At 56.7% G+C, this 26,710-nt stretch overlaps 7 protein-coding genes across 7 annotated transcripts; all 7 read left to right on the forward strand.

Moving 5' to 3' along the window:
- Window positions 1–70: 70 nt before the first annotated feature.
- Window positions 71–2,362, forward strand: JKF63_02271 (uncharacterized protein; the record flags this gene model as incomplete). Its single annotated transcript, XM_067898311.1, has 1 exon — window positions 71–2,362. The coding sequence occupies one exon, from the start codon at window positions 71–73 to the stop codon at window positions 2,360–2,362; it is 2,292 nt and encodes a 763-aa protein (XP_067754468.1).
- A 912-nt stretch (window positions 2,363–3,274) lies between these two features.
- Window positions 3,275–5,572, forward strand: JKF63_02272 (uncharacterized protein; the record flags this gene model as incomplete). Its single annotated transcript, XM_067898312.1, has 1 exon — window positions 3,275–5,572. The coding sequence occupies one exon, from the start codon at window positions 3,275–3,277 to the stop codon at window positions 5,570–5,572; it is 2,298 nt and encodes a 765-aa protein (XP_067754469.1).
- A 1,268-nt stretch (window positions 5,573–6,840) lies between these two features.
- JKF63_02273 (uncharacterized protein) lies at window positions 6,841–8,799 on the forward strand (the record flags this gene model as incomplete). Its single annotated transcript, XM_067898313.1, has 1 exon — window positions 6,841–8,799. The coding sequence occupies one exon, from the start codon at window positions 6,841–6,843 to the stop codon at window positions 8,797–8,799; it is 1,959 nt and encodes a 652-aa protein (XP_067754470.1).
- Window positions 8,800–10,102: 1,303 nt separating this feature from the next.
- JKF63_02274 (uncharacterized protein) lies at window positions 10,103–11,308 on the forward strand (the record flags this gene model as incomplete). Its single annotated transcript, XM_067898314.1, has 1 exon — window positions 10,103–11,308. One exon carries the CDS (start codon window positions 10,103–10,105, stop codon window positions 11,306–11,308), a length of 1,206 nt encoding a protein of 401 aa, XP_067754471.1.
- Window positions 11,309–13,761: 2,453 nt separating this feature from the next.
- JKF63_02275 (uncharacterized protein) lies at window positions 13,762–18,309 on the forward strand (the record flags this gene model as incomplete). The annotated part of the gene is made up of 2 exons (XM_067898315.1): window positions 13,762–15,252; window positions 15,298–18,309. The coding sequence occupies 2 exons, from the start codon at window positions 13,762–13,764 to the stop codon at window positions 18,307–18,309; spliced, it is 4,503 nt and encodes a 1,500-aa protein (XP_067754472.1).
- Window positions 18,310–19,053: 744 nt separating this feature from the next.
- Window positions 19,054–22,209, forward strand: JKF63_02276 (uncharacterized protein; the record flags this gene model as incomplete). The annotated part of the gene is made up of 1 exon (XM_067898316.1): window positions 19,054–22,209. One exon carries the CDS (start codon window positions 19,054–19,056, stop codon window positions 22,207–22,209), a length of 3,156 nt encoding a protein of 1,051 aa, XP_067754473.1.
- A 2,734-nt stretch (window positions 22,210–24,943) lies between these two features.
- Window positions 24,944–26,152, forward strand: JKF63_02277 (uncharacterized protein; the record flags this gene model as incomplete). Its single annotated transcript, XM_067898317.1, has 1 exon — window positions 24,944–26,152. The coding sequence occupies one exon, from the start codon at window positions 24,944–24,946 to the stop codon at window positions 26,150–26,152; it is 1,209 nt and encodes a 402-aa protein (XP_067754474.1).
- Window positions 26,153–26,710: the final 558 nt, after the last annotated feature.

Consider the following 26,710-nt stretch of genomic DNA (forward strand, 5'->3'; position numbering starts at 1 on the left):
GTCGAGGATCTTGTGGGCGAGAGACCGAACTCTTCAATAGCCCAATCACAGATTTACGTGACTGGATAGCATGTTTCATGACGCGCCCGTCGAGGCAGCGGTGGTGGTGCATCGTCACCGCCGGCGCCTCGCCACTGGGGCTTTAGGAGATGCCTCTGCCCAAGATGGGGCAGCGCAGCGCATCATCGACGCATACCAGCTGCATCGGGTTGCGAACTTTGTCTTGTCTGGGGTAACTGCCGACGGTGCTGGCCTTATGGCAGCTCCTCTTGCAGCCGCAACCGTGGAGGCATGCGGTGAGGTGAATATGTCGTCCTCCCAGTGCTGCTGCCGCACCGCTGCCGCGCCATCGCCGCCTCGCCACCCTTACATGCGCGTTGCACTACAGTTCCCAGACGAGCTGCTTGGCGATGCGGTCGCTGTGGTGCAGTGCTTGAACGATCTGATCGTCTCTGATGCGCGGTACGTAGAGGCCATGCACGCAAAGAAAGAGTTGGAGATCTCGAGGGCCGACGCGGAAGGTACCGGCACAACTTCAGGCACCCCGACCAGGTCACAACAAGGGGCTCCGGCGGGGGCTGCGCAAACTGCAGCGCAGGTACGCCCTGCAACGATGGACAACCCGAACTGCCCCACAAATGTGATCCGTTTGTTCGTACTGGCTGACAATACCTTCGGCAGCTGCTGCCCCGATGAGATCACTGCTCAACACTACCTGGCGGACTGCATTGTCCACTTTGGGGATGCCTGCATGAGCCGCTCAACTCGCTTACCTATCTTCTACGTTCAGCCAGTGTTTCACTTTAGTGCTCTTGTCCCGAGCACCGGTCCGCCAGAGGGGCTGCTGGATGTGGAGGCGACCGTCGTACTAGAGGTGGTGCGACGCGTCGCATGTGCCATTCGCCATCGGTTAACGTGTTGGTGGGCGGATAGGATGGGATCAACCAGCGATGCGGCAGGGACGCCCTGTCCAGTGCGACCCCGCCTCACAGTTGTTGGCACTTACCCGACAAAAGCCATTGTCAACGCATCGGAGCAGCGCTGGGGCGTCAGTGACGCCTCCGGTGTTCGAATTGACTGGCCGGTCTTCGAAGCGCATGGCGTCCCTGCTACCGGGGAGTCAGCCATCTTGGGTGACGCACAGGACAACAACGGTGCCCCCCTATCAGACGCCTCTACGGAGGAGGATTTCTGGCTAGTGAACGGCGTCCGGTTTCCTCGCCTCCCGTCGTCGTCATCACGGGCTCCGTTTCACGAAGTGCAATACCTGCTTTTTATCGGCGCCGCGGGTTCTGCGGCGCTGGTTCACGTCTTGACAGCGGAGCAGTACAATCGGTTTCACTACAGTGATCTCTCTCGAGAGTATCTTGAATGGGATGGCGGCGCTGAAGAGAGCCGTGTGCCTCAAGTGTGTGTCCTGGACAACACTTTTGGCGATGGGACAGAGGCCACGGAAGAGTTGCGAAGCGCATGCAAGCGGGTCTCGGGGGCTGGAGGGTTCTCTTGCATGTCCCTTGAACTAACAGACGCTGTGCAGCGGTGGATTCGGGCCACATGCGCTGACAGTGTGGCTGCAGCTCTTGTCACCAGAGATTGCATGCGAGCGCAGCAGGCGCTGCAGCGTCGTATGAGACAACGCGCCTTTAATATTGAGTCCGTGCGGGCGAGCTCCGCCATCGGCATCCTTGTCGCGTCGCTCGCCATTGAGGGCTACTTGGAGGTGACGCAGCAACTCCATCAGCTCATTCGGGCCTACCAAAAGCGTAGCTACGTCATTTATATCGGTCACCTGAATGAGTTCAAGCTGGCAAATTTTGTTGACACCGTGGATTGCTTTGTCGCTGTCGCCTGCCCGTACAGCCGGCCGAGCCATTTCCCAGAGAAAGAGGACGGCTTCATGAAACCCATTGTTTCCCCTGCCGAGCTGCTAGTCGCTTTGACAAGCGCCGATGACGCAGAGACGGACAAGCTTTATGGCATGGCAGCCGCTTTTACGACTTCCTTTGAAGCTGTGCTGCGAGAGCTAAAGACTGCCGTCCGGGCAAGACGAGGTGAGATCGAATCCCGGTTGGGCTGCACGGATACCGAAAACAGCCGAAAGCGGAATGAGGAGGAGGAGCGGTGGGCGTCCAGTGGAGCACTCGTGCATGTAGGCACTGAGGGTGGGGGTCGTGCCTTGACCGTACAGGCAGGTTCACAGGGCGCTCTCGCCCGCCTGTACGAGCGTCAGTACGTTGGCCTCGACCCTCGCGTTGGACAGACGGCGATTCAGGCAGAGGTCCTTGAAGGCAAGCACGGCATTGCACGGGGTTATGCGGGGGAGCGGGAGGAGCAAAGTGTGCCATCATCTGATATCCAGTGATTGCGGCGCTGTCGAGGTTTGTCTTGTGCTTGTGAACAACGGCGAGCGTTTTACTCCGTTGTCTTCCATCGGTGAATTATAGACAGATCACTGCAGTTATGCCGCTTCCTAATGGATGTGGAGCAGAGGGGAAAAAAAGAAAGGCACTGCGGAAGGATGCCCGTCTCGACGGATAAGCGAATCGCAATAAAGAGCATATATGCTGTGTGTAGACGTGATATATATGTGTGTCTGTAAGTAGTAGAGAGAGAGATGTGCGTACATCCAGAAGCCACAGCCTTACTTAGATGTTACTGGGGTGCATCACCACCGTCGTGAAGGACAGAAAGAGGGTGTCTGACATGACAGGGGTAACGCAGCGGCATAAGAAGCCTTCGCATGACGCCCCCCCACAACATCACGAGGGATGATACGGCGGCGCTATATTCAATAGCGCAGCATCGATATTGGGGAGCACTTCACATGACCTCTTTTTTTTCCCCCCTCCCTGATACAGATTGTGTGTCTGTCTGTAAGGAGATGCGTGCCACCTGCACAGAAGTCGTATGGCAGTGATGTCTACGCTGGGCTGTGTCCTTTCTCACTTTCACTGCTTGTTGGTTACTGTCGCTTACCTCTTCTTTTTTCCTTGTCGTTGTTCACCATTTGCGTTGCCAGAAGTACACACACACACACACACACACACACAGCCGTCTCGGTCGCATCCTCGAGCGCAGATTCACAGGGACAAAGCACATCAAAAGATTTTTTTTTGGCTGTTGCTGATTGGGTCTGGAAGCAAAAAAAAAGCGAGACGGGGGGTTTTAGAGGGGTAGGGGGATTCACGGTTCGCCCATTTTCTTTGTTTCATTAATCGATGCCTCGGCTACATTGTGTGAACACCACACGGCACATAACCCCCATTTTTCATTTATGTCTCTTTCTTTCCAGAGCGGCGATCCCGGGCTGGATTTTCCGCTGCCGCACGTGAACACGTTGAACCAAGGGAATCACTCCATCTCACCACGGAATGCTAGAAACTCTCGAGTGACTGCGCGAGTTGGTGAGGGAGACGACAAAGTCTTCGCTCCTGCAGAGGCAACCAGTGCGCAGCCTGTTGCTCCACACAGACACCTACACCGTTCCTTTCCGTTGCTGAACAGCGCCAGAAGCCGCTCTGCTTCGTCGCATCAGCAGCCGTCACGCGCCTATCCCGCCGCGCACTGCGAGTGTGCAGCTCCGCCCCCGCAGCGGCACAGCGACAGTCTGGCGTTGCCGGGACGGCGTGATGAGAGGAACAGCGATGCCGCACCCCGTGGACACTACCCGTACTATGAAGCGCACGAGGTGGTGCGGCCGTCGCCGTCGCAGCCCAAGCAACCATATCGATTGAGCAGCACCGCGAATTCGGCTGCGTTGGCATCGGCACATCCCTGCACCGCTCATGACCGTGGAGGTGGCAGCAATAAGCTGGGCCGCTCCATCACAGCGACGGCAATGACGAACCCGCTTGAGGGCGGCGGAGTCGCTCCCTTCGTCAAATCCAACGGACAGGAGCACCCGCATTCCCCCACACATCCTTCCACTTTGCCTGTCACCGCATCCGGTGCTCAATCTTTGAGCAACGCCGCTCCTCTTGACGTAGAACCCCACGGACAAACACTGGATCCGCTGCGTAGCGGTCCGCGTGAAGGCGGCAGCGTGGCACTCGTCTCGGTGGAGCCGAACAGAGGACTAGGAGTTGTTCCAACTGTTCTTCATAGAGAGGCGAGCTGCTTTCGTGGCGCTTCCCCCAGCGGCAAGTATCTCGGTGAGGACCTCTCTAACGTACTGGGCAACACATTTGGTGAGGCTAACCCAACAACCAAAAGTAGCTGCTCTCGCTGCAAGGTGGTGGAAGAGGTGCTGTACAGCTGCCCCTGCGGTCTTGCCCGCTACTGTTGCACCACCTGTCAGCGCGCACACTGGCCCTCCCACAAAGCGGTCTGCAACCATGCCGTGCAGGCTACTCACCCGCCGACGCAGCGGTGTGACTCGTGCCGAAGGACTTCACAGACTCTGCGCCAGTGTCGGTGTGGTTTTGCCTTTTACTGCGATACAGATTGCCAACGCTCAGATTGGCCACACCACTCCCCCGTCTGTGATATCACGGCCAGCCAGGTGCTTGCGACCGCACTCATGTGTGGGCGGCAAGCACCGCGTACGAGGAGGGAGGCCGCGACGCAGACAGTCCACTGGCAAATCAACGTGCACGCTGTTCAGTCCATCACCCGGGCTGAAGGCCTTTCGGGTGCCGACTGTACCCCTGGAATGAGCGCCTCGCTGCACACGAGCCTCCACAACAGGCACGTGCAGTCCGACAGTGATGAGGCCACAGACAGTTTTGCCGGCTCCTCTGCTCAGTCGTCTTTCATGACCCTTGTAGACGCCATTGGAGCATCGCATTTGTCGTCGTCTCGCTGCACCGGGGTCCGCGCACCGTCGGAACACGGGTTGCAGGTGGGAGCGGATAGCGGCTTCGGTGCCTCCGAGACGTTCCACCAAAATCATGAGGCCAGTGTACGAACGTCAAGTGGCCTTGACGTAACGCGTCGCACACCAACCTCTACTCATACTCCCCTCTGGGCTGGCGACACGGGCGCCTCTCATCACGGTCTCAGCTCCGCGCGGATCCTTTCGCGAAGCACGCACAGCACGCGTAGCCACCACTACACCAGCGTGCACTATAATAATGTTTGCATGAGTGCAACCACGGTAGGGCACCACACCGACAACCCTTTGCTGGACGCTTCTTCTGTTGTGGGAGGGTCTCAGTCGCTCCACTGGAATCAAACAGCATCGCAAAGTCACGGAGCCGCTGGTGCCGCTCCTACACATCATCACTGCCAGACTTCTTTGTCGAGTGATCCCCGCACTTACGTGAATTACGCCAGCGTGTCAGAGATCGGTGACCGTATCCCTACCACCGTGGTGAGTGCTGCCGCCCCGGATCAATTGGGTGTGTTCGCGTTTTTTGTTGCATCTCGCCAAGTAATTGAGCGGGAGGAGAGCCGGGAGCGAGCGACACTCTTCCGGAGTTTCCGCATCGGAGGCGCCCAGCTTCATATGCGCTTACTCGGCCGCAAGGAAGAGGAAGAACGCATTTGTATTCTGAAGGAGGAGCTGCTTTGGCGCGTAGTGACAGGCAATCCTGCATGGAAGAAGCTGAAACAGGAGGTGAGGCAGTTTTAATAAATGCGCAAGTGAGTGCCCCCCGCATTCGTGGGAATTTCTGCGAGCTCGTCAAGCGAAGGCCCCCCCCCTCCTCCCCGCTGGACGGGTCCACGAGTGTGGACATGTTGGTCACTTTATCTCGCCACGTACATTTGCAAGTCTGCATTTGTGCTGCACCAATGGGGTGGGGGAGGTTGGGGGGGGGGGGCTCTCTCTCTTTTTCTGTTGTTTTTATATTCGTGCCGTACTCCCCGTGTTGTACTATTTTTTCGTCGTTGTTTGCCCCCCTCCCCTTCTCCCCTCTCTCCTCCCTCCCTCACTGCTTTTATTCTCTCTCCTGTTTACGCTTTTTTTCAGCGTTCACTGAAAGACACCGGAAAAGGGGGAGACATGAAAGACAAGCAAAGCTAACCCCTGATGTCCTCACCGTTCTCGGGGCGCCTCTCGTGTGACGTCTGTGTGTACGTGCGCGCACGTTTTTTTTTTAGTCGTGTGTTTCTCAATGCTTGGGCGCATAGGAAAGGCGGCGGCACAGCACCACGCCCCCAAGAGATTCCACCCGTTCCATCGCATCTACTATCATTTTGTCGCTGTAGACCATTTGGCGCCGGGTGTGCAGCGTGGCCCTTCTCGTATCCCCTGCTTCTACCTTTTCCGTTCTCCTCTTCCTTCCCATTCCTTCTCCTTCTCCCTTCCTTCCTTCCCTCGCCCGGAGAGCCGTCTTTTTCTTGCCATCGCGATCGTCGTCTTTTTTTAATCACCTGTTAATTCAATATTTGCATCACTTGTGTTTATTGAAGAGTATTTATACGGTAGGCCCCAAAGTGAACACTAACAAATACACACACATACACGAGTTTCTCTCTCCCTCGTCGAACTGGTGGTGCACTCTGTCTCCAGTGCCTTCACCCCTTTGTATTGCTAGGGTTTTCATCGCAGCTTGCTGAGTGGCAGCATCGCTCACTCACTCACCTCACCATTGTTTTCTTTGTTCAGTTATCGGTTATATATATATATATATATATTCCGTTTCTCTTGGCTCCTTTGTTGTTGTTGGGTGTGACTTCGTTGTTATCTAACGTGTGCACGCAGTTGCATCGAGTGCTGCCGTCAAGGGTCACTCGGTTCGTCTCACAGCCATCATACATATTATATATATATATGTATTTTTCCCCCTCCCCTCCTCTTCTCCCTTCCCCGCAACTTTCCGATTTTATCGCCTCACTCTCGAGTAACGTTGGCGGTCACACACACACACACACACACACGCACACTATATTATATAGATGCTCACCAACTATTGGCTGCTTGCGGATCTGGACGGGACGTTGGTTCCTACTCCACACAAGGCAAACGGGCGTTACCTACCCATAACGCAAAGCCCCTGCTTCGAGCACATCAAAAATTGGCTGAGTAATGGTGGCAACGTCTGCATCGTCACAACAGCAGACCTACGGGCAATCGAGCAGGTGTACCGCCCGCTGAGACCGTTTCTCAAGACACATAGGGAGTACATCGATGAGGCTTGCGCAGCAGGTCCTTCTCCTGTAGGGGTTAATGGCACTACAGCGCAGCTTCCGCGTCGCGGTTGCCTCCACTTGTCTCTCTACACTGGTGCTGTTCTCTACTGGTGCACTTCCGATTCTGTCATCATGCTCCCAGGCTACGCGAACGCTGTGCATTGCGCCACCCGTGAGTCCGCTGAGCTTGCGGCTGCTTATAAGTTGCGCATGGCCCACGCAACATTTTTCGTTGATGGCAGTGATACTGAGCTGCGTACACGGCCAGAGATGTGCGTGCGGGGTACCTGCATTGATGGGGCGACCGCTCTTCGACTTCAGACGCACATCGAGTCGCTCTATTTGGACTACATTTTCGATGTTTTGTCCGGCAAGGACTCGGCTGTACGCGAGGCCATGAGGTCTCTGTCGATGCGCTACCAGCGGATGTGGTGTGGCTTATTACAATATCTCGAGTTTATTTACAATGCCGTTGTACGGGGGCACACGGGATCGCCACTATTGCTGGGCATCGCGGATTTGCGAAGGTTTTTAGCTTTGGAGCGAGAGACTCCTCCAGACCCCGCAGCGGTCGAGTGGAAGATGGAGTACCTGCGCTCACGCCGTGGCTTCTTGACGGCGTTGGGCATTCTCCGCGTTGAGTACGTCGAATCACGTTTCTGCTACGCCGAAGGCGACGACGAAAAGACGTCACTGAGTTCGTTGCGCCAGGAGGTGGACACTCAGGCAAAGGCGGCGGAGCGTGCGCAGATCATCTCGTACGCGGCGTACGTGTTGCGAGCGGACCCGCCCACCGCCGTCGCATCTCAATTGGCAGCTGCGGCAGCAACGATGGCAGAGTTTTTAGTCGACCTTTTACACCCCAACATAAAACACCTTCAGCGACAAATGCGGGAAGGTGAGTGCCCTGCGGAGGAGGTGGAAGCACCAGCGGCTTGCCCACACACCTCGACTGCGCTTTCTAGAGCCACCGCCAACATAGCGCAGGTCATAATGCTTGGCCTGCCACTTTCTCTCTTTTCTAGGTACTTCCGTTCCCACGTGGCGGAGATGGTGCGTGGGGGTGTGAACGCCATGCCCCAGCCAAACAGCGTTGTTTTCTCCAAGATGGGCGTGAGCAAGTCTACTGCGCTGCGCTATCTTCTGGGAAAGGACCGTGTCGCTTCTGTGGTGGAGGAATCGCAGCTGCACTCGACCAAAACCACCTCAAACCCTACGACCCTCCTGGCAAGTCAAGTAGATAACTTTGCTGGATGTGTGCGCAGCTATCACGGTATAGCCATGGGTGACAACCCACAATCTACAGACTACGAGCTGACGGTGTTTCGAGACGTGCCATTCCTCTCTGTGGAGAAGGAGACACAGCGGGTGGAGCGGCAGCGTCGCATCCTGCGACGTCTAAGGCGTACGCAACTCATTGAGAGCCGCGGCGGTCATCCATCGATGCCCGACGGCAGCCCAGCGCCGTCTTACGCAGAGCTCGTGAGCAGCCTACGCCACAGCGGACCCATGATGGACGACCGCCTTTTTCGCAACATCAATTACGTTGGTGGTGAAGAAGAGGGCACAGCGCTGTTCCTCGCCGCACTGCTTCGCTACGTCACTTCGGAGCAGAAGAGGGACCAGGGAACGCTCACCCCTGCGGAGTTTCTCGACGCAGTGAGCAAGGCGCAAGGATCCAGTCGAGACGCATTAATGATGCGCACAATTCCTGCCAAGCTTTAAACAAACTTGAAAATAAGCCCACGACACCACAAAAGGGATTTTTGCTTGTCCAAGGGAAATATGAGAGTATTGCGCACCGTCCTGTTTATTTTTGTGTGTGTGCGTGTGTTGGGGGGGAGAGAGGCGAGTGTTTCTCTTGAAGAGCCTTTTGTATTTAATGTTGTTTGCAGCGCTGGCTGTGTGCGTTCTCGTGAACGTGTGTGTGTGTGTCGATTTTCTGTTTTTCATTCCTCTTCAATTTGTCCAAAGTTCACATGTGTGCGGCTGCAAGGCCTTTTTTTGTGTCTATTTACGTGTCTTTCTCCGGCCTGGTCTATGCCTTTTCCATGTTCCAGATGTGTTATTGGGTCGACGCCCCCTTCCCTCTTTGCGCTTCTTCTTCGTGTGCTGGCGTTACCCCACACGCATCCTCCTGCTACACTTGCTTTGATGGCCTTTTGGTGATCTCTGGTTTTTATATTGAAACGAAGGGAGAGGGAGACTCCGATCTTTGGAGGTGAGAGCCTACGTGAAAAAGGGGCGATGTGAGGAACATCAAAAGATGTCACCGAACAAACAACAACAAACACACACCCAGAAACGAGTGGGAGTGGGGGGGGGGGCGGGGGAGTGAAAAGGAATCGGGATGCCCAAAGGACGGAACGTGTCTCCTCTCATGCTGGGCTCAGTACCCTACTATGTGGAGTGGCGCGATGAGCCTTCATCATCTCCACCACAAGCAGACACTTCAGGAGGAATAATGTGGTGCCACGTCGCGAAGCACGACACCAGTCTCTTTCCCTTCCACCAAGTACGTTTTCTAGGTGGTAGCGCATATATTCCATGGCTGTGTTTAGGGTTTTACTCGTATTGCATACAACCGTATATCCTCTGTTGTGTTGACCCCTCCTCTTCCTCCTCCTCCCCTTCTCCCCCTTTTTTTTCTCAAATTTCTATTTGCCTATACGCCACTTGATTTCATGCGCATTCCTTTCTCTCTCTCTCCCTCTCTCTCTCTGTGTGTGTCTGTGTGTGTGCTCATCACGCCCCCCCCCTCCCCCCCATCCACCCAACAAACAAACAAAACAAACCATTGGGTCTCTGCGCCTTCTTATTTGGTTGAGAACATATTTTGCGCCACCATCCGGAATTTTTCATCCCCCGTCGAAGAGAATTTCCTCCTCGCACAGTCTTCAGTTTAGTTACGCCCTCTCTCTCTTTTTTTTTTTGTGTCCATCGCGTCGCCCGGCTTGTCAGCTCGGTCAACACAACATCTGGTCTTGTTGAGACGCCAGACAAAGTCCAGACAATACAGGAGCCCAAAATGGATCGATACCAGAACGATATCTCTGGGCAGATGGTGGAGGGAAGCCAGCGAGTCCAGAACGAATATGCATCACCTCCAGTGAAAGCCGGGTCCACAGAGAACATCTACGCCACTTATGCGGCAGTGAAGGCGGAGCTGGAGGCCGCCCGGGCTGCCCACGATGCGCGTGTACGTGAGATCACTCAAGACAACCCTCTGGATTGCGACGCGAACGCGCTGCCTTCTTTGGAGGAGTTGCGCCTCGAGCGCGCGCGTCTTTCAGAGCAGGTGCGCCACCACAAGGACGAACAGGATTCCCTCGCCCTCGACATTGAGGGACTACCCGGCGCTGCGGAAGTGTACCAGCTGGCGGCTCGCGTGCAGCGTCTAGAGCACTTCGCCAAGCGTGCGAGTGAGTACGTCAAGGACGCACTGCCGCAAGAGATCGAGAAGACGATCGAGGAGGACCGTCGCCAATCCAGCGCGGAGTTGGTGGCCTACATTGAGGAGCTGCAAAACAAGCGCGCAAGGATTCTCAAGAAAGTGACCGTCGCCCAGGAGAGCATAAGCAGGAGGAGGGCCGGCAACGCCATCGGTGGCAAGCGGGATTCCCAGGACTCGTTGAGTCCGTTGGAGGCGGAGGAGGTGGCGCACACCGAGGAGAACAAGGGAGAGTCTGTTGTGCTACATGAGAAGATCATGAAGTTCCGCTCCATAAGGACCCAGCTGCAGATTGAAACTGTGAAGCAGAAGAGCGAAAGCGAGAAGATGGAGGAGTCGATGCGCCGATCCATCCGGAACGCCGAACTGGCCAACTCCCGGGATGCCCGTCAGTGCAGAGAAATGAACACACACAACGCTGCCCTTACAACGACTGCGCAGCTGCTCATGGATCAGCTCAACGTCGAGCACTACGGCTTCGATGGTGCACCGACGAGCAAGCAGCTTCTGGAGGACCGAAAGAGGCGCGAAGCAACCCCCGAGCCGACACCGGCGGAGTACCAGCAGCACGCTCGCCGCACATCTGGAGCCTCCCACGACTCCCGGCAGTCCCACACCAACTCAACCAGCTCTATTCAATCGGCAGCCAAGTCGTCGCCGATGGCCATGAAGCGCACAGAGTCCCAGCGTACCGGTGATAACGCCGATCGTGAGGCGCAGGAGGGATCCTCTGTGTCCCACGACCACCAGCACAGCAGCTCCATGGGCTCTCATGACAATTAGTCCGCAGCTGCACCCATCCACTCCATGACCTCCCAGGTTAGCCGCGAGTGGAAGTGGATTTGAAAAAGGCGGCCTGCCCCCCCCCCTCCGAAAAAAAAAAGAGGTTCCAAACAACACACACGTGAAGCAGCATCGGGACGATGGCTCTATCCCACCACGGAAGGAGGAGTATGGGGTGGGTGGGTGGGTGGGTGAGGACCAGCTCCTATCCAATGCGGGGTACAGCACTCTAGGTGATGCGCACACCACCAATTCTCTCACTTACCTAGCAGTGGCGTTTCGCGTGGTGTTGTCCCCACCACCCCGACATACCTCTGTCCTCCCCCCTCTATTCAAGTCGCTTCTACACCCGATGTGCCATTTTAATGTGCAGGTGGATTCTTTTCTGTGTTTTTTTACCCGATGATGCCAAACAAACAAACGGACAAATAGAATGTGTTGTTCCTCCCTGTTTTTTTTTTGTATGTCCCCCTCTCCTGTCCCTCTTTTTTTTTCCCCGGGGGTGGAGAGGGAGGGGGGGGGGGTCACGCTGCGTCTTGTCTCATACATCAATTTTGTTTCTCCCCCTCACTTACGCTGTACCGTATGAAAAGAATGGAGGTCGTAGTCGAGGAAGTTCGGATATTGCAGGAAGGGGGTGGGGATGGGGGCGTAGGCAAGCAGGGCGGAGCGGAGGGCTTGCTTCACTCACTCCCACGGGCTCCTCTATTTGTGTACAGAGCTTCTTCCTTTTCTCCCCACCCTTCTACACCAAGGTCTTCTCACTTCCCTCCATTCGTTCTTGTTCTTTTTTATTATTAGTGTTATGTAGTTCCCGGACACCCGGACTCGCTGGCGTTGAGTGCCTGCCTAACAGCCCCCCCTTTACTATGTGTGTGTCGCTTGCCGATATCCGTTCCTTTTTTTTGGAGGGGGGGATGCGGCCGGTGTGCCCTCTCCTTTTTTGTTCTCGGCCGTAGGTGCTCCACTTGGGCAAAACAGTTTAGGAGCATCTCAGAGAGACCGATTCACCCAATGCGATCGAGTACACAATATATTGCAGCGACACACCCCACGTCCCTATGGTACGCAGAATGGCTGGGGTGCGTTGGTCTGTTTGAAGTAAGAGCGACTGCACGGGCGACACAAGAACACATTCGGTGATTACGGTGGGGACGGTGATAGAGGTAGCTACTACGGGTTCGACACACATTCCCCCTCTGTGTTCCCCCCTTTTTTTTGTTCAGCATCGCTACTTGTCAGCCTCTGTGCATTCGAAAATCCATCTTGTTTCTGTGATCTCAATCCAACACTGCCCACAGAAAATTGAGGGGGAGCTGATCTTAGCGTTGCTTCGTGGTTCTGCTCTGCATTGAGGGAGTCGGGATGCGGCGGGTTGTATTTCCCCAACGATCGATTTACGAGCACGTCGACCAAAACTGGTCGCCAAGCCCCCTCCCCCCCCCTCCCCTCCCCCTCGCGGTGCCTATGAACGTACTCCTCGACCCCACCTGATTGTTTCGTGTTGCTCTCACACGAGGGGGGGCGGGAAAACGTTCGCACCCCTAACGCGAAGAGTGACACTTTGTCGGATCCAATGACTCGTGCTGCAACGTTTCGCGCATCTTGTTGACTCCAATCTAATCCTCCGCTTGTCCTGAAACACCCCCCCCTTCCCTTCCCACCCTGCAACTCACGTGCACGTCTCCGCCGTATCCTGCTGTGCGTCATGTGCTGCCCCCACTCATCGCTATTTCAAAGCTCGCTGAGCACATCCCCATACCCCTTCTCCTCTCTAACAGTGTACCTCAACACACTGGTGAAGCTGCGCGAGCAAACCTATTTGCGAAGATCTTTGACCTTCGAACGTGCTGAAACCCCCAATTCTGGCCCTACGAGGAGTCGCTCTGATTTATTTTATTTCGTGGGGGGTGTTTCCCTCTTTCTTTCTCTCTCTCCCACACAGACCAAGTAGTTGTTGCCCATACCCCCCCCCCACCCCATTCTTGTTCATAATGACTTTCTCAGATACTGCATTCGACCATGCCAGGCCTTCGGTGGCCCAGAGACTTACCACCGTCACACCACCGTGGCCGAGGGAGACGTTTCTGCGCTTCACAGCTTTCAGGGATGCGTACTGCGCGTGGCACGCATCCGCGCAATTCCTTCAGTGGCTGGAAACAAATGACTACGCGGTAGTGCTGCTCGCAGCTTCCAACCTCCATCCTCTTCACTTCACAACCAAGCTGCAAAGCACGGTCCCAACGGCATTCGTATCGCACTCTGCAGAGGCATCCGCGGTGCATCTGACTCTACACGCACCCTGTTGCAACACCACCGTGAATCTGCGCGAGGAGGAACGATCAACACTGGCGAGGTTGCCACGAGTGTTTCCGTTTTACGCCGGCCCCAGTAATAATGATGCAGCTGCAGCAACCACCACCCAGCCACATGAGAATACTACCGCTGTGCTGATGAAGGCCACGAAGTTTGAAAGACAGTGCCGTATCACATCTGATTTGCTGGCGCGCGCTCACCACGAAGGCTGTGCCTGGCGCGACCTACAGACCACTAAAGACGGGGAGAGTGAAGCGGGCGGGACCACAGCCGTGTGTGTACGCCAACTCCTGCTTGGCGGCCCATCGCTCTGTATCACGGAGTCTGTCACTGTTCGTGCGTTCTGTGCCGCGGTAATACTCTCTCCACCGAGCACCCAAGCGGCCCCCGGTACCACAGCTCGGATGAGCTGTCTGCTGCCACGAGGCACACCGCCGAGCGTTGTGCGCCAGCGGATCGAAGTGATGCTGGCAGTTCTTGATCCCACCTCATCTCCGGGCCCCCGCGAGGCAACCATTGCGGTGCCAAAACTGCGGTACGCCGGGAGCAACGTGAATGACCGTATTGTGCAGCTGTTTTTTGCGGCAAAAAAACGCCCTCGGCTGGAGTCAAGCAGCGGTGCGGCTGGGACTGATGTTGGCGAGAAGGGGGTGGGATTGCAGTATATGGCATTGCTGATGTCACTTTACGGGTACACTGCTGACGCTCCCGACGTACACCCTGCAACGACGGAGACGTCAGGCATCCGCGAGGCCGATTTTACGCACGGTAATGCCAGGGCTTCTGTAGTAAGTCACCAACCATGTCACTTGGAAGCACTCCCAAGGCAGAGCCGCCCAACAACTCTCTTCTCTGCAGACGATGAGGAAGGGTGCCGGGACACACGCACAGAGACCGTGACACGGTCGCAGGTGGTACCCGTCAGGGACGCGATGATGTCTCTGGGGTGGCGGCTGCGGTGCCACTTTTGCGGCCACAGCCCCCTTGTTTCTGCCGTGCGAGAAAGCACCACCACAAATACGACCACGACAGTCACCACGGAAAGAAAGGGCACACCTGCACCAAGTGCGTCTATTGCCGGCAGTGATTCACGTACAGACGTGTCCCGTAGGGGGACGCAAAGTTTGGTCGAGGAAAAAGGCGATGCGGTGCAGTCTTGCCAAGGAAGGGGGCCATCCAGCGAGTCTTGTAGAACTGAGGACGGCGGCGGCGAAGAAGTTTTGGGTGCCCTCGTGAAGGTGGAAGCGACGCTTTTCACCGCCGATCGTAGCCGGCATGTCGACACGCTCAATCGTGAGATCGCAGATGACACTGCCGACCTCGCGGTAGCTCCAGCTGGTCAAAGTGGCGGCGAGAAAGCCGATGTGGACGAGCTTGAGGAGGGTGTACACTCAGTGGAGTCAGCGACGGGCGATGACGCGGCCTGCTCTGCGCCGTCATCCTTTTCCAGCGAAGCCAACAATATTAGCGCTGAGGACGAAGACGGTCGAAAAAGTAACGAGGAGGAGGAAGAGGACAATGGTGACATGAGTAGCCATCCAGAGGAGTCCGGGGAAGAAACCGGAGAGGATGTTTCGTGCAGTGAAGAGAAGTCGTTCGTGAAACAGGGCGTGGAAATGCGCTCCAATGTTGGCCCCTCTGAGGTGGGGGCAGCGGGGCCTCTTGCTATTGTGGCTCCTGCTAGCACTGCTGCCGCCACTGCCGCCGATGGCAGCACCCCTGCGGCCTCTAGTTTCCCCGCTAACACGTACGTGGTCACTGAGACCACATCGGTAACGAAGACTGTCACTACCATCACGATGACCTTCTCTCAACGGTCAGCTTTACAGAAGAATAACCAGATGCAACAGCCACAGCAGCACTGTGAACTCGCCAGTAGTAGCCATCACAGCTCCTGCCCGTGGCATCGACTGTTTCTGTCGGACGTCGTTGACGCATCAGCGCTGGCGGCGCCAGAACGGTTTATGGACTTCACGTGGGTGGTGGGCGAAAGGGACGACAGAGCGCACGAGGAGAGCATGGCAGACATTTCTAAGAGCTCGTCCAAACTCACCCCAGTGTCTGGCGAACATCGTGAATCCAGCGCACTCGAAGCAGTGCGCGCCGCCCCCACCCACGGTGAGCAGCTCTCAGGCCCACCTCCGCATCTCTTTCTATCAGAAGAGGAGAGCGTGGCCTGCGCAAAGCCAGACAAGGAGTCGCATCGCACCATACTCGTCTTGCGCTTTTTGCTTCCCGAGGTGGAACGCCTCATCACTTCATGGCGACTGAGCGAGGAGTGGGAGTGCATGCGACCGGCGGAGTACTTGCGGCACCCGCTGTGGCGGACATGGCTTACATCGGAGACGTTGCATCCAGTTCACACGGAGAGCACTGACGGCGTCATGGAACAGTATTTACGCACCCTCGAGCGTCAACTCATGCCGTCGCACCGCACATTGGAGGAAGCGGAGGAAGGGGAGGGTAAACCGGAGGCCATGGCTGGCGACCAATGCGATGGCCGCAGCGTAGTCCGCCAAGCATCCGCAAGGCCGAGGAGCACTGCGAAGTGGGCGGCGCTGGGGTCTCTGGAGGAACTTGCTGTAACGATCGGTGCCCCCCTATACAACGCAACCGCCACCTCGCTCAGTCGGGTTGTGGATAGCGCCATGTGCGTCGCTGCTGGGTCGTCTCACAGCGCCTTCACACGCAACCAGACTACGACTGACATTGGCAGACAAACCAAATGCGGTGATGCACGCACGTTACTGCGTGGCGGACTGCAATTGCTGTTGGGCGGGCCCGGCGCCTCGACACGACAAACTGCGCCAGTCAGCCCTGCAGGAGCTCGAAAAGGTGCATGTTTGGTCACAGAAAATGAGCACTCACAGATCGAAGAGAGCGCTGCAGCCGTGCACACCTTCCTGGAAACGGTGGAGCAGCGGCTTTCAGATGACGTTGAGTATGAGGGGAGCTCGAGCGCGTCCCGTTTTCGTCTTGCACTACAGCGCGAGTCTATCCCCCGCGCGTTGTACGAGTCTTCGACTGCTGTCTACCCAACGTTGCAGCCTTCAGCTGCTGATGGCACACACCCTACCGCCGATCCAATTTTCTGCGTGAACGCCGCCTTTGATGGCGGCAAGGCTACAGCATCTCACCCCCTCAGCCACGCTGACCGCGCTCGGGTGACGCAGTACCTGGAGAAGGTGCGCCACACTGCGGAGGAGGAGCAGCTGGAGCTGCAGCGCGCGGAGGAGAAACGTGAGGGAGATCAGCGGCCTGCGGAGGCCCAGGCTGCCGCAGCTCCAGCCCCCGGTCCAGCTTCAGCACCTACCCTTTCCGCGCCGGTGACACGCGCCCCGACTACCAAGACAAACGGGGGCAAAGGGTTCACACGTCAGCAGCAACAGCAACAGCAACAGCAACAACAACAGCCGCCAGAGCCACAGCATCCCTCTCAGGGTGGGAAGGGCCCAAAGACGGTACCGCATCGGACGCCCCCCTTTATTCCGAAGCAGCATCTGCCAGCACACCAGCCGCGGACGCCGAGCCATGAAAAACGAACGGTGACGCAGCCCAACCCGTCACGCAGATCAGGCGCGTCGTCCGTCTTCCAGCCTGAAGTGGGTCACAACAGTGCTCCTATGGCACAATCACGCGGATTTGATAACCCGCCCTGGGGATCTCCGCAGCGCTTCCCACAAGGCTTCTCTGGAGCATCACCACCGCCAGGGAAGATGGGCCCGACGCATTCTTCGGCGCTTGACATGAGGGGCCCCAGCGCTTTGTCGCCCGGCTTTCCTCCGTTCGAAGGCCAGGGCGGTGGTAGGGGGCCCTTCAATCCGTCTGTCAAGAGCGGCTTCTTTGCTGTATCAAATGGGAGTCCAGGCGGGGGTCAGGAGCCCATTTTAACCGAAAACGCTCTCGGCGGGGCAGCGCCCGGTGGCCCGGGCTTCGTGGACGATGTCAGGGATCTCTTCGCGTCCATCCATCCCTTCGGATGGGCGCCTCTCGAGCCACGGCCCTCGGGAGGAGATGGCGCCGGTGTGCTGTCAGAAAGCATCTTTTCTCACCCCCCTGATAACACGCCGCTGCATGGACGTGCGAGTGGTCCAGCGGAGCGCACCGTCGACTCTGTCTTGGGCAGCGTGAACACGAGCAACCTCAGCAGCGGCAGCGGCGGTTTTGCAGAGGAGGTGCGTCTTTCTAATTGGAGCAGCGGCTCCGTGTTGCCGGGACCAGGTACTGGCGGTGCCAGCGGTGGTGGGGTTCTCGGTCAAAGGGCCCCAGCTCCACAGCGAGACAGCACCGCCGGTGTCAAACGTAATATCGGCACTGCCTCGTCGACGACGGGCCTTGGCGCTTCAGCGACACCCACCCTCGCTGGTCTGAAGGTGTTTACATCTTCCGCGCAGGCTGTGTCGACTCCGCATGGCGGCGCCGTTCGTCGCGGCCGTAGCGGCGGTGGTAGTAAACCGAACTCACAGCCGGCGGCGCCACACGCGCAGCCGCCTCAGAGGGGCAAAGCCGCTCCCTCGGTGCTTGGCAGTGGAAGTCAGAACGCGCACGCACCACCGACACGTGGTGGCGGTGGCGGTGGCGGAGGGCGTGCTGGACACGGTCGAGGTCGCGGTGGTGGTGGCGGTGGGCCACGGCGCGGTGGTGGCGGACGTGGTGGAGGTAGTAGCTTTAGGCGAGGTGGGTAAGGCAACTTTTGTTTTCTTTGGTGAATTCGAGGTCGTCGATGAGGCGGGTCCGGGTGCGGGGGTCTGCTACTCCTCCCTCTTTCCATATCTGCATGTGTGTAACTCATGCAGTCGACTGTCGTACCCTAGGCAATCAGTGGCTACCCCAAACCAGGACTTGCCTACGCCCGATGGCACTCATATTATTATCGGGGTCTGTGTCCGACCTATACAAGGACACCATCATCGTCAAAGTTGGGTCACTCGGAGATCTTTGGAGTACCTCCTGAAACTCCTGTAGGGGCACGTACAGCTAAATCGTGCGGCGGACAGCGGCAGCATCTTGTAGTTTTCCCAGCCGCCAGCCTGCTGGCCTCCTCCAGGATCTTCTGTTCTGAGGATAGGCCCGAACCACCCGTATCTGTGTTTGTGACGTGCGCATCCCTCTCTACCTCCGCTGGCTCTTTTGATGATGTCCCTCACTCCGATTTCTCACTTTTGCCTTCTCTTCGCATCGCCTACAACCCCCCCCTTTTCCACGGGCTCTGATGGGGGACCCTACATGCCTTCCAATCGCCCAAAGCGCAGCGGTTCATTGCTACGACGTTGAGTATCGCGGAAAGAGCCACAAATCCCCACCCCCTCCCCTCCCCTCCCCTCCCCTCCCCTTTACTTCCCTCCTTCCCTCCTCTTATCTCACCGCTCAAAGCACTACTCACTGTAAAATATCAAAGAGTGGAAGCAGGCGAGACGCTGAAGGAGAGAATGGCGCTCGAGGCACAAAAGGAAGAACTGCAACGGCAGGTGGAAACGGTGCAGCAGATGCGTCTTTCCCTGCATGACGCGTCCATCGCCGAAGGAAAGGTAAGTCAGGGCGACCCGAAAGACGAGCGCAGGCTGCGGTCGGCCCCGATGGTACGCCGTACCGTTGACGCACCCACGTTGACTGTGCTCAAGTCACCCAACTACCCCTTCACCCTTTGCGAAGAGGCCCCACCGGCGTATCTACCGCCGCCGGTGCCGTACGACGTTGAGGGCGAGGTCGAATCACTGAAGCAGCGTGTACTGCAGGTGCAGGAGGATCTCCAAATGTACCAAAACAAACACAACCGCGGTGGGGCACCGCTCTCTGCGTCGCAGACGCTGGACTTTTTCAGCCAAAGCAACACCTACGCCGAGATGGCGTGGGAGGTGTCGTCGCTGCAGGGGCTGTACCGCTGGGTCCTCTCGCACTCGATCAGTCATCTGTGGAACTGCAAGGAGCAGCTCGAGTACGTGCTCACCGAGCACGGTCAAGACTTACCAAAGACGGTGGAGGAGATGGACGCGTCTCTGCAAGCGTACCCTTTCATCGCCGCCGTCTCAATTCTCGCTAGTGATCGGCAGGAAGTTGTGGCGCAGGAGCGCTGCCGTCTGCGATCGTCAAGCCGCACGTTCCGTGACAAGGTGCCGGCGAGGGCGGTGACGGCTGCCACGAGCTGCTACCTCAGTGCAGAGGAGAAGTATATGTACCAAGAGTTCTACAACCAGTCGGAGCACATGCTGCTGCTGCTCAGCCACGCTTTGATGATCGACAAAGCTAATGGCACAACCTCAACAGCGCTGAAGCCCCGTCAAAACAAAACATCCACCGGCCAGTTGTCGCACTTTCAAAGCCAAGACTGCGGCTTTCTCCAAGACAAGGGTGCAGCCTTGCTTCCGAGCGTGGCGGTGATTGGCGAGATGGACATCGACACTCTTGCTACAGAGACTTTCTTTGCTCTCTCCGCCGAACGGGAGGTGATCACAGCTCTAATGAAGGTGATTCAAACCCGACAGGAGCGGGGCGAATGTTTTGAGGCATCGGCGACTGAGCGTGAGCGCCGACGTAGCGCTATGGTCGCCGTTTACGGTTGCGTGCTGAGTGATATGAGCCTCATGGCTCACCAGATGAACCTCATTGTGGAGTTTATTGAGCACTACGAGGCGTGGCTCAGACTGCACGGGTACGACAATCACGATCAGCTCATGAATGCACTCTCACAACGGAGCGCTGGCACGCCCTGGCCGACTCTGGACACTGACGGTGATCGAGGTAGTCGTGATGGCCACAGCCACTTCGTTCCGCCGACAGAGATGATGACGCGCTACTACCGCCCTCCACAGAAAAAGGCGAGTGAGGTCCTCGGCATTGAACGTCGGCGCTCTGCCAGTGAAACTGGAAAATCCGTCACCAGAAGCAAGGCTTCGCCAGTGACTAATTCCAGCGGCAGTTCTCCTGCCCTCCGACCCCCGCCTACCGCGGCTGTGCACGCGAAGACTGCTGCGGCAAAGGTGGCGGATGCCCACAGTGTCGTTTCTCCAATTTCCGCGCTTCGTGGCACGCTGCAAAGGGCACGCAACGAAGTGGCGGGGGCGTTTCACGCTCTTCTCATCCACGCCACGGAGGCGGCGGGCGACAAAGCAGCAGCCGGATGGGATGCCGACCGCGCGATCGGCCGCCTGTGGTTGACCGCGTGTGTGCGCTACACCGTCATCAAGTTGCTTCGCCACGAATGGAGAGCCCTTGAGGTAGCAAAGAATATGCCCACCACGGAGGATACGCTGCTGGCCCTGGTGGGCGGCGAACGCGCCCTCCCTCATATGAACTCGACAGCGGCGGCACTCTGTGTGGTGGTCCAGGGGATGGCCCGCCTGATTATGGCCCGTAGCCCGCCGCGCTCCCTCATCGCCGAGGTGCCTATAACGGTGCACATCCCGAATGATGTGGACAACTATGCGAAGGCAGTGTCGGATGTCACCAACGTGGTGGAGCAGCAGCGGTGGGGCTCTCTGTTGGACGCTTTGTGGTTCCAGGTTGACCCCTCGGCGGCCTCATCCGGCGGTCTCCTGTTTTCTGCGATAGCAGGAGAGGGTGAGGTGACAGGCCCCGTTCCGACGAACAGCCAGGGCGCAGCTCATTTTCTGTACATCGAGTGCATAGAAATGCCGTCCAACGCAGTCACCTATGGCGTAGCCTCCATCACAATGTGCTATCGACTCCCTCGCATGTCGCCAGCTGCTAAGACCAGTCGACGTGTGGCACCCACGCTGGCCTCCTTGTCTGACGCGCAGCCGTCAAGCAGAGAGGGTCTCTCCCGCTACCACCTCGCGCGCCGTGCGTTGTCGGCGCTTTCTCAAGTAGAGGCGAAAGGCCTTCTCCCTTGTTTTGCGTGCCGCTTGTCAGAGGTGAGCTCTGTGCCCTTGAACCAGATGATTTACATCACCTTCGATGACGGAGACACGGCGACGGTGGTGGACGAGAACCACGCGCCGCACCTATGCATGCTGCCGCCAGCTGCAATGGAGCTGAGGCGTCTGCACGCGATCGTGGGGATGGCGCCCGCACCAACGCGCGCAACGGATGAGCTTTACATGGCCTTCGAGGAGTCTGTCAACTTTGGCTCAGTAGGGCTTCTTATTGCTGCGCTGCTAGAAGACATGGCTGCACCTACGCCGGTCTCACATGATCTCTACATGGCTGCTTCCACAGTACGTGAAAAGGCAGTATCGGATATCAAGAGAGGTGTGCCACCCGAGGAGTTTGAAAAGGTGACGACGCACCCGATTTCTATCGCGTGTGGCCCCGAGAAAGTGCGTGTGATGAGTATTCAGCGTGAATCTGTCGCCAACCGCAATTCCATCTTGGTGCGACCCTTCATCGCCCCCCTTCTGCGCCACATCGATGACAGGATCTCCTCTCTCGTTCTGGGCGAGGACACCCACAGCAAGTTCAACAAGGGGTTAAATAACTCGAGTATCCGCACCCAGGCCTCAGGGTGGAAGCCGCGTGCTGCGGCAGAAGCAGAGCTGCAGTCTGTGACTAGCCGCCAGACCGAGATGGTTGGCGGCGATGGCAGAACCTCGTCGTCCCCTTCGGCGGTGCGACCCGGTCGGCGCTGAGCACTCAGCGACTAGGCGCGTCTGTATCGCTTGGGCTCCTCCACACACACACACGCACACTTGATATATATATATATATGACTTGCTTTTTGTCCCGCACTGTATGTGCTGCTGCTCTCACTCTCTGAAGTACGATGTCACAAGATACAATTGTTTATTTCCCTCCCTTATATATATATATATATACGCGTGTGTCTGTGCCCGTGTCCGTGTGTATGGGTGTGTGTATGGGTGTGTGTGTGGTGCTACTGCGCGGGAGAAGAACGTGCAGAGAAATTCTCGTTAATGGAAAGTGACTAGAGTAGTAGCGGTGATGGATAATTAGAAGCCTCGATGAGGCGGATGAAAGGGGGCAGAGGACAAAGATGTGGTGTGCCATTGCCGGTAGGAATAGCCAGGGTGGGGATTTGGCCAGGTTCCCTGCGACTGCGTTTCCACGTCCCTATCGTTATGCGCGCGCACACTAATTGGTGTAGGTGATAGTGCCACCACTACTCATGTCCTCTGAAGTCTGTTCGCATCGGGTACGACTTTCCCTTCACTCCCCCGTATAGACTCTTGCTTTCCCATTACCCCCTGCTCAGCGCACGTTCTCCCCACTTGTACCTCTTCTTGTGCGACATTTAGATTCGTGATGATGCGCGATATGTGTGGTGGAAGTGGTGATGTTGGTGTACCACATCTTTTTTTTCTTGTTTTGTACGTACATTTGTATTTTTCTCTCTTTTTCTTCCCCTGTCTCTCTTTTTTTTACCATTTGTTCAGGGTTTGTGTTCTTTCAAATATCTCTTGTCTTTGTCTTGCCCCCCCCCCTCTCCCCCCTCTCTCCTCCCCCCCTTCTCTCTCTCCTCCCCCCCCCTCCTCTACCCCCCCCTCCCCTCGCCTCCCGCTAGGAGAATGTGGTGGCTTTGGGGTGAGGGGGAGAGGAGAGAGAGAGGGGGGGGGCTGCTATTGTTCTAGTCTCAACTGCTTCCATCTGGGCTATCGGTGGGGGAGTAGGTTGTAGAACGGGTCGGAGTGTTTCTGCGGTAGTTTCTTTACCTGATGTTCTCCGTGTCTGTACACTTTATGCGACCGCGACTCGATGTTTTCCTGAATTGTTTTTTGTTTTCTGTACGTGTGAACTTTATATCCGTATGAGTTTGTGTGCGTGTGTGTGCGTTCAGTTTTGGGTCGTCTGCGTTCACTGTGTGGTGATGCGGAGAATGTTCCAACCTCTCACCCACGGTTGTAGTGGTGGTGGTGGTAGTGGGGAGAAGAGGTCCTGTGATTGGCGCATTGTGGTGCCGGTCTTTTTGGCTTTTGGTATGGATGTCTTTGGTGTACTGTTGCTCCCTGCCCCTCTCATCCTCTCCCCATCACTCTCCCCTGTTTTCCACAAGACTCTCTCTCGCACGTCTCCATCCCCCGACAGCTCTCGGAAGCGTTTCGCATGTCCCTCGAGGACACAAGGACACTGTTTGATCCCCTCATACCCCCTCTATGTGAAACCAACGAACGACATCAAAGAAGGCCAAGCCCTTTTTTCTTATCATTTTTCACACTGATCCGTCTGGGCTGATGGCGGGGGTGGGGGTGATGAAGCTTCACCAATGAGCAGCTATGCTGACGTCTACATTTGTTGTTTTCTTCATTCGAGGATCAAGTTGCGCATTTCCACAACTAAATACTCGTTTTGGGGGTGGGAACAACAGAGCGCTCACCGAACTCCCCCCCTTCCACTTCTCCATTGTACTTCGTGAGGTGCGCCGCATCGAAGCTCAAGGGTTACAAAACTGGAAGTCGCGTGCAGCTGTGTTTTAAAATTTTTTTTCCGGGGAGGGGGGCATGTACAATCAACCAATTTTTTTTTGTAGTTGTTCTAGGGTGTCCTGCAAAAAAAAAAACGGACGTACTACACTTCATCCTCCCGTGATGCCAAGCCGATTGAGAGTCGCTCTCCCCCTCTCTTGGGCGAACTCAGCGGGACGCGTTGACAGTTCCGTCATGTAGTACGGTGCCTGTGTACACCCAGTTGAATGTCACACGTGGGGCGGGGAAGTGAAGAGGGGGAAGATCTGGTACCCCTCTCCATGAAGGGTACGCTAATCAACTTGTTTGGCCAATTCTCATATGCCCCCAAACTCCGTGATCCTTTTTCCGTCTTGCCTGTTTCACCCATTTTTGTTTTTCAAATACCTCACATGGATGCGCACTTACCCCATTTCGGGGACGACACGCACACACACACACACACACACACACACACACAAAGAAACGCTTCTATTCGTGGGTGATCGACCGTCTCATCTCTTTCTTGATCTCTGCCGTCCATCTTGACCACGATATCAGGTGTATCTCGGTCACTCCAACGGGAAGAGCTCTCCTTTCCCCTTCACAAAGAAGTACGCCATCGTCAGGGGACAGTGGAGCTGGCGTTCCTTGGGCATACCCCCCCCCCAAATCTGCGCTCATTTTTTTGTGGTGGTCGGATTCATCTGGAGCTGGTCAACATTGGCCATCGGCTTTCGGCCCGAATCTCGCCTTATTGCAGAGAAACACGCCGCCTCCACAACAGCAGGATAGGTATAATGGACTGCTTTCTCTGTCTTGACTGCCGCTGATAGCTGATCTGACGCCCCCTTCCTCTCCCCAACACCACCCCGAGAAACTCGCTTCTCCTCCTGCGCTTTCTCGTAGCTGTTTTTTTACCTTTCAAGAGCCAAGCTTTCTAAGCCATCCCCTGATGAAGGATATGAGTCTGGATAGCCCTCAATCGATTCCAAGCAGCGGCGGTGGCACTCTAGTGCCCTTTGCAGCGGAGCGCAGCATTCGCATCATTCGCTGCGCCTCGCTGACTATTTTGGGTCTCTATGCCGGGGCTACCTTGTATAAGCTTGGTCTCATCGCACGGATTCTGCCTGCTGCCGTCAACTGCCGCCTGGAGTCGACCGTGGAGGCGGTCAAGAGCCGAACGCATCCGTTAGGCGATGCGAAGCGCTTCGCTCTGGCCCGCTCCCACTTGACGGCAACCTACAGCCTCGTCGCGTCTGGCATGCTTGTACTGGCAAGTGGAGTTGTGGTCTTCCGCTATGCGCCACACATTCCTATTGCCATCCCTGTCACCACGACATTGGTGCCAGCTATGCTGCTCTTCGGTATACCGAAATCACTTATGCTCCCTGCAGGTCGACTGCTGTGCTTTTTCGCGTCCCTCGCCTCTGCGGGGTACGCACTGGGGCCCATCGGTTGGGTTGCCCAAGACACTCTAGTCGTTTTCGTGATGCTCACAGCCTGTACGGTGACGGGCATCACTCTCCCTCTCTACCTCACACGCGGCATGATCAGTTATGTCATGAGCGCTCAGGTGCTCTCCTCCGCTTTGTCTGTCGCCCTCGTCACTGCTCCCAAACAGTCAAGGGACATATCGCCGTTCAAAGCGCTCAAGGAGCAAGCGGGTGTGAAGGTCCTGTTGAATGGGGACATCAACGTCCTCTTCACGATGCAACTCCTCTCTAATATTGGTGTATGCGCGTTGCACACTCTGCCAATCATTTATCACTGCGTGACGTGGCAGGGACGTGAAGAAGACCTCCGTGATTCGATTGATCCCGTGAGAGAGGCCTTTGCCATTTGTGCCGGCTCGACTTACGTGATGTACTGCTGCGTCCGTTGGGCGTGTCGCCTTCTTATACGCCACGTTACGGCAGACAGCAGTGGCAACCCGAGTAGCGGACACGGGCAGAACACCTGGCTGGCCCTTTCGAAGTACTCGCTGGACATAAACCGTGCAAGCGGTGTCGCGTCGGGTGTGGTCATGGGCCTTTGGTATGTACGCGTAGTGTCGCTGCTCCAGAGGGGTGACCTGGAAACATCGCTAAACCAGCTGCGTTCTGTGTGTGCGCGTGTCTCACCGATGCGTCTGTTGTTGGGGGGGGTCCCCCCCCTTCCCGTACACTCATAAATGGATGGGTGTCCTGTGGGCCCGTCTGTTCCCACCCCGCCCCGTCGCCTTTTTTTGTTAATTCTCTGTGAGTGTTGCGTGTTAACTTCGCGAAACGGCTCACAGGGAGGCGGCAGTAGAGAGAAGAGCAGGTCTACCGGTATGCGCTGCTGTCTCGGGTCCGCGCACGCGCGCCGGAGGAGGTGAGAAAGGGGAAGTGGGTGAAGCTTCCCTTCGCTCTCGATACTGTAAAGGATTATTGCGTAAGCCTGCTGAGATCCCCCCTCCTCCCCCCCCTTTTTTCCTTCCCGAGGGGTGGTGGTAATGAGAAAAGCGAATCACCAAGCGGTGTTGTACGTGTTTAGGTGCGTTGGTGCCATGCGCCTATTCACACCGTGTCTACACCCACCCCTGGGCGAATAAAAAGCGGCGGCGGTGCCTTGCAAACAGCAAACAGGAGAGAAGGGGACGACTTATTCTGCGTGCAAGTTTTCTCTTGGTTCGGCAAAGGCGATGACACGCCGCTTTGATCATTGACACCCCCCCCCTCCCCCTCTCCCCCCCTCCCTCCCTCCCTCC

Source organism: Porcisia hertigi, chromosome 33 (genome assembly GCF_017918235.1).
Source record: "Porcisia hertigi strain C119 chromosome 33, whole genome shotgun sequence".
In the NCBI taxonomy this organism is placed as follows: domain Eukaryota; phylum Euglenozoa; class Kinetoplastea; order Trypanosomatida; family Trypanosomatidae; genus Porcisia; species Porcisia hertigi.